This window comes from Myotis davidii, unplaced genomic scaffold, assembly GCF_000327345.1.
Source record: "Myotis davidii unplaced genomic scaffold, ASM32734v1 scaffold73, whole genome shotgun sequence".
Taxonomy (NCBI): domain Eukaryota; kingdom Metazoa; phylum Chordata; class Mammalia; order Chiroptera; family Vespertilionidae; genus Myotis; species Myotis davidii.
Genome location: NW_006286675.1, coordinates 3,037,877 through 3,043,780, shown reverse-complemented (window position 1 = coordinate 3,043,780; position 5,904 = coordinate 3,037,877). Strand labels below are relative to the sequence as shown.

At 42.6% G+C, this 5,904-nt stretch overlaps 2 protein-coding genes across 2 annotated transcripts in view; both read right to left on the bottom strand.

The window, feature by feature from the left end:
- The window catches only part of TATDN2 (TatD DNase domain containing 2), a 25,437-nt gene extending 25,146 nt beyond the window's left edge, over positions 1 to 291 (bottom strand). The window contains exon 1 of the mRNA XM_006758362.2: positions 286 to 291. Coding sequence (XP_006758425.1) covers positions 286 to 291 — 6 coding nt within the window. The remainder of the gene's footprint in view (positions 1 to 285) is intronic.
- A 3,255-nt stretch (positions 292 to 3,546) lies between these two features.
- The window catches only part of IRAK2 (interleukin 1 receptor associated kinase 2), a 79,023-nt gene continuing 76,665 nt past the window's right edge, over positions 3,547 to 5,904 (bottom strand). The window contains exons 15-16 of the mRNA XM_006758261.2: positions 5,662 to 5,903; positions 3,547 to 4,740 (exon numbers count right to left, since the gene is read on the bottom strand). Coding sequence (XP_006758324.2) covers positions 4,634 to 4,740; positions 5,662 to 5,903 — 349 coding nt within the window. The 3' untranslated portion in view covers positions 3,547 to 4,633. The remainder of the gene's footprint in view (positions 4,741 to 5,661; position 5,904) is intronic.

The window sequence follows — 5,904 nt, the reverse complement described above, 5'->3', positions numbered from 1 at the left end:
AGGGGCAGGACTCTGAGCAAGACGGAGCTCGCCTGTTGGCCAGGAGGCTGGAAGGCGGGACCCTACGCCTTATGAAACTCGTCCATTGGTCGGAAGCGAGGTGAGGCGGAGCCACTCACGTGGGTCGGAGGAGCGCGAAGTTGAAGCCAAGGCCGCGCACTTCCTGTGGCCGCCCGCTAAGGAGGTAGGGGGCGGCCGCGGACCGGGATTCCGAAGAGCCGCTCCCCGCTGCTTGGCGTGAACCCCTCAGCCCCACGCGCTCAGATCCGCACATGCTCATCAAACCGGCATCATCAGCATCATCACCCCGTCCATATACAGCGCAGGAAACTGGCTCAGAGAGACCAAGTGACCCACCCAGAGAGAAGCAGAATTAGAAATTAGAAGCCAAGGAGGGAAACAGAGAATACACGCAAATGTAAAATACCCGCTTGGCAAAAAATACCGAAGTCGAAAGACAAGAAAAATAGTTGAAACATATGACAAAGGTCTGATGGCCTTATCATGTAAAAACTATAGCAATAAGAGAATTCGTATTAAAATGGACAAAGGAATGAACATAAATTACGAAAGCCTAACAAAATATTTTTTAAATGGCTTTACTTCAGTCAAAAATACAAATAAAATTGTTTTCACCCATTAGGTTGGCAGTGATTAAAAAGCATAAATGTTGCCCTGGCTGGTTAGAGTATCGTCTGGATACACCAAGGCTGTGTATTCAGTCCCCAGTCAGGTCACATACAAGAATCAACCAGTGAACGCATGAATAAGTGGAACAACAAATTGACGTCTCTGTCTCTCTCTTGCTCTCTCAAGTCAATAAATATATATATATATATATTTTTAAATATATATATGTTTTAAAAGCATGAAAAGATTCTTTGCAACTGAGAATGTGGGGAAATGCTATCCCATATGTCACTGAAGGACATGTAAGTTGGCACGAAGGCATCAGTATTTGTAGTGCAAGAATGAAAACAATCTCAGTTTGCAAAATGCAAAGCTAGTTATATAAAGTGCAGACTATCCATGCAATGGACTATCAGACAAAAAGAGTGAAGTGACCCAAATGTACTGTTGAGAAAGAATAGCCAAGGTACATGCCCTTGACCAGAATCGAAACTGGGACCTTTCAGTCCGCAGGCCGATGCTCTATCCACTGAGCCAAACTAATTAGGGCAAGATATTTATTTTAATGCCTAAGATTGACATTTGTGTATTTGTGTGTTTCTAACTTTATTGAGATATAATTTATATACCATAAAATACACCTATATATAGTTTGATGGGTTTTTAACATATTTTTTTAGTATATTTAGAGTTGTGCAACCATCACCGTAACTATAATCTACTTTTAGAACAGTTTCATTACCCCCAAATCTTGTGACCATTACTACTTCCCCTCTCAATCTCCCCTACCCCCACTCCTAGTTTCTGTCTCTGTAGATTTGCCTGTTCTGGACAGTTCATAAAAATGCAATCATATATTTTACTTAGCAAAATCATTTCAAGGTTCATCCATGTTGTAGCATGTATCAGTACTTCATTCTTTTTTATGGATAATTTTTAATTAAAAAATTTTTTATTAATAATCTTCCAATGCATGGATATAGCACATTCTGTTTATCCATTCATCTGTTGATGAACATTTAGGTTGTTTCTACTTTCTGCCATTCTGAATATTGCTGTGAACACTGGTGCACAAGCTTTTGTATGGACATATGTTTTCATTTCTTTTAGGTAGCTATCTACCAGTGGAATTGCTGGGTCATATGGAAACTACTAGTATATTTAACATTTTGCAGCTGAGAATGTGAGGGGAAGCAGCTCACCATTTTACAATTTCACCACCAAAGCATGAGGGTTCTAATTCCTGCACATTCTTTCTTTTTATCATTTTTTAAAATTTTAAACGTTTTTATCGATTTCAGAGAGAGCAGGAGATAGAAACATTGATGAGAGAGAAAGATCATTGATTGGCTGCCTCCTACACACTCCCTACCGCAACCAGGCATGTGTCCTAACCAGGAACCAAACTATGACCTCCTGGTTCATAGGTAGACACTCAACCACTGAGCCACGCTGGATGGGTATTTCTCCACATTCTTATCAACACTTTATTGCCTGTCTTTTTTATTATGGCCATCCTAGGTGTGACGTGGTATCTCATTGTGTTTTTTATTTACATTTCCCTAATGACAAATGCTTACCTTAGTTCAGTCATCAATTAAATGGAGACTGCAGCCAAGATCAAAAGGTCAGGAATGGAAGACTTAGGAAAGGTCACCCAGAGCTAAGAAGTGTCATTAGAAACCAAATCTAAGGTCATCCACACCCTCGTATTTTCAATTAGCATGTATGGATGCAAAAGTTGGACAAAGAAGAAGGCTAATAGGAAAGAAAACAAAAGAGTTAATTTGAATATGATGTTGGAGGAAAGCTCTACGAATACCCTGGACTACCCCTGAGAAGCCAGGGTTCCTTGGAAAAGACAAAAATGCTGAGAAAAGTAGAAGGCAGCAGGAAGAGAAAAAAGCCAAATATGAGATGGATTAACTCCATTAAAGGAGCCACAGACACGAGTCTACAAGAACTGGCAGGGCTGTTGAGCACAGGATTGTGAATTCACTCATTCATAGAATTGCCAGGAGTCAGAGCCAACTCAGCAGCACATAACACACACAATGACTAATGAAGTCCACCAATTAGATAGAAAGCTTTTTTCTAATCATCTCTGGAACTAGTAATAAATTAGTAACAGTGTTTGCCTTTGGGGAGAAGAAAGGAGAACCTAAGTTCCAATGGTTAAATGGCTTCCTTTCCATCAGGTGACCTTTTGTACTGGTTGGATTTTTCGCTCATATTCATCTTTAAAACGTCGGGCCATTCAACCCTCTGGGGATTCGTGGAAAGGCACTGTGGTGCCCAAGAACCCCTGGAATTAATACACATGATTAATACACATAATTAATCATGTATGTGTATGTCTTTACAGCTTGTTGAAGGGAGTTCTGCAGCTTTAATCAGATTCTCAATGAATCTCTCCAGAAATATATGAAGCCCGAGTCTAGAAGTGCAAGTATGTCTGGATAACCAGTACCCTATTAGCATCTGCCCTCTATTGCTCAGAGAGCCCTGTAAATACCCTGCTCATAATTAAAGGCGCTTTCCACATGCCACCGGAGCTTAAGACGGGGTGTCAGTACAGATCACTGTCCACCTGGGCTGGAGCCCACCTGGCTTTTTACGTATCAGTACAAAGCTGACATTGCTGGGGGCTGTTGAATGCTTTACACCAGCCAGAATCTGACCCTTGCTCTCACAATAAAATTATGAAACAAGTACTTTTTATTCTCCCCATGGTATAGATGAAACAGAGGCTCAAAGTAATGTCTTAACTTAGCCCAAGATGACACAGCTATTAACAGCCAGCATTTACAGCAAGCACACAATCTCTTAGCTATCCCATCATATCCCGGCTCATGGATACAGAGCGACTTCTCCAAACACATTCATCTGGACACAAAACTAATGACAAGATACAGGTTGACTTTATCAATGTATATTTATTTTATAAAAATAAAAGGGAAAATATCACTATAGTAGGACTATTTCAAATAGGGCACACTGAATATAAAAGAACATTTGTTTCACCAAAAACTCTGCAACATGACTTTTCAGTAATATACCCACTGCATAAACATTAGGTACATGGCAGAAACAGATGTTTAATGTCTTTTTATTTCTTTATTTTATAAAACAGGACAAGTGCATTTTCAAAGTACTTCTATAGCTATGTCTCACCTATTCTTCCCAACAGCCCAAGGAGGGAGAATGAACAGGTATTACTTACAAGGACACTGAGGTTCCAGAAATTACATGATTAACTTAATTAGCAGCAGAATCAGAATGAAACCAGTTCTTCTGATTTTTCATCCAGCTATAAATAACATATATTCTCAAAATAAAAGCTCCATCAGAAATATTAGCATTAGTGGGATGGGAGGATAAAGGTGTAGTCAGACATTAAATAAATATATGTGGGTTGCAAGATTTCCAAAAAAGAAAGCAGAAAGCCTACAGAGCCCTTTGCCAGGTGTCTGGCCTTTGTAAAACTTGAGACCTTGAGACGTGCGTCAAGAACTGCATTGGGACCCAAGGTGAAAATCTTTCAGGTCACAGAGGTTTGCAGGCGGTTGTTGGCAAATATGACCCAGAGATTTTAACTTTGGAAAGTGCCGTCAGCATTCAGAACGCTCTGTCAGTTGTTGAGGAATGAGAACAGGGTAACGGCATCTGCTGGGGCGCTTAATGTCACATCCTCCCCTGAACCACGAACCTGCCCACATCCTGGGCCCATGTACCAGGGTTTCCGCTTCCATCTCCTGATGATACCCAGCTCTGACTAACAAATCCCAGAACGGAAGAGGACTTCATGGATTTTGCTTTCTCTAAAAGCTGAGGTCCCTTCTCCCTACACTTACTCTGGAAATTGGAAGTTTCCCTTTCCCCCAGGTAGGCTGATATTTGGTTTGTAGTTCCTGGGAGACCTTGGATTTTGCCCCAAATCTTTTTCTTGATTTGACAGTTGTCTTTCCAATAGAGGACAAGGTCCTCAGCTGTGTTCTGGTGATCAGGGGCCAAAAAGCACGATGCTGTCCAGCTTCTCCTCTTTGTAGAGCAGGATATTCTCCATCAGCTTCCTTTTGGCCTCGTTGATCTCGATTTTCCACGAAGTCTCTGTAGTTGATGTTCAATAGAAAGTTTTTTTTTTAAAGCCACTTGAACAACACGCATTTGGAAATAGGTACTACTATTCTAATTTTTAGAAAGCCAGACTTGGTCACAGTTTCTCACTTAAATCAGGTTTCTGAATCTGAGTGTAATGAGCGTTTTCATCATTTCTGCCTTTGCAGAAGAGAAGAGGGGCTCTCATGCTCCTCCCCACGAGGGAAGAGAGTGGGGGTGGAGTGAGCACTTACACCCTCTCTCTTCCTCTCTCTTCCACAAGGGAGGAGGAGCAATAGGCATGGTCAGAGCCTGGGACATTCACTGAGCTGTGTTTACTCGGGGACAAGGCATTGAAGAGGCTTTCCAAACTTAATTTCAGAAGGAAGCCTCCTATATTTAAATAGAAGGTATCGTCAGAAGCAGCTGGCGAGGATGGGTTCATATTATGAAGCGAGGATGGAGAAGTGGACAGGGACAAACCACACAGGACCTTGCTGGTCTGGAGGAAGAGTTTCGACTTGGTCCCTAAGTGCAATGGGGAGCTACACAATGGCTTCAACAAGGAGTGACATGAGTTGTTTTTAAAAGCCACTCTGGTTGGCTCCTGGAAGAAGGACTGGTGAGGGGCCAGACTGGATTAGGGAGGAGAAGGGAAGGCATGCAGTCATCTAGCAAGAGGACAGTAGCTTAGATGAGTTAGGGGGATGGGTGCAAAGTAAAGAAGCAGATGGACCCGAGAGATATTTAGATCAGTGGCTAGGACTCAGTGTTGGACGACCTAGCGGGGCTGGAGAGAGTCTACAGTCGGATGGTAGGTGAACGGCTGAATAACCAAATGAATGTGTGAATAAGGGCAATGGAAGGAATAAATGATGGGCTGAGTCAGGGATATATAAATGTGTATAAACATTCAGATCCCCACACACTTACCATCCTGGGGAGGCTCTGGACTGGTACAGGCCTCAGAGGAGGAGTCAGCCTGCATTCCCCCGCTGGCCTGCATCCTGCCTTCTCCGTCCTCTGTGGGGGCAGGCGAAGCAGAAACCCCAGACCAGGTTGCTGTCCTCAAGGAGGAGGAGGCATCGAGGCTAGAATTGTCTACATCGTCCGTTTCTTCTGGGATGTTGGAGGAAGAGCCTGTGCTCTCAGAAAGCCCACACCAAGGAAGCCGTG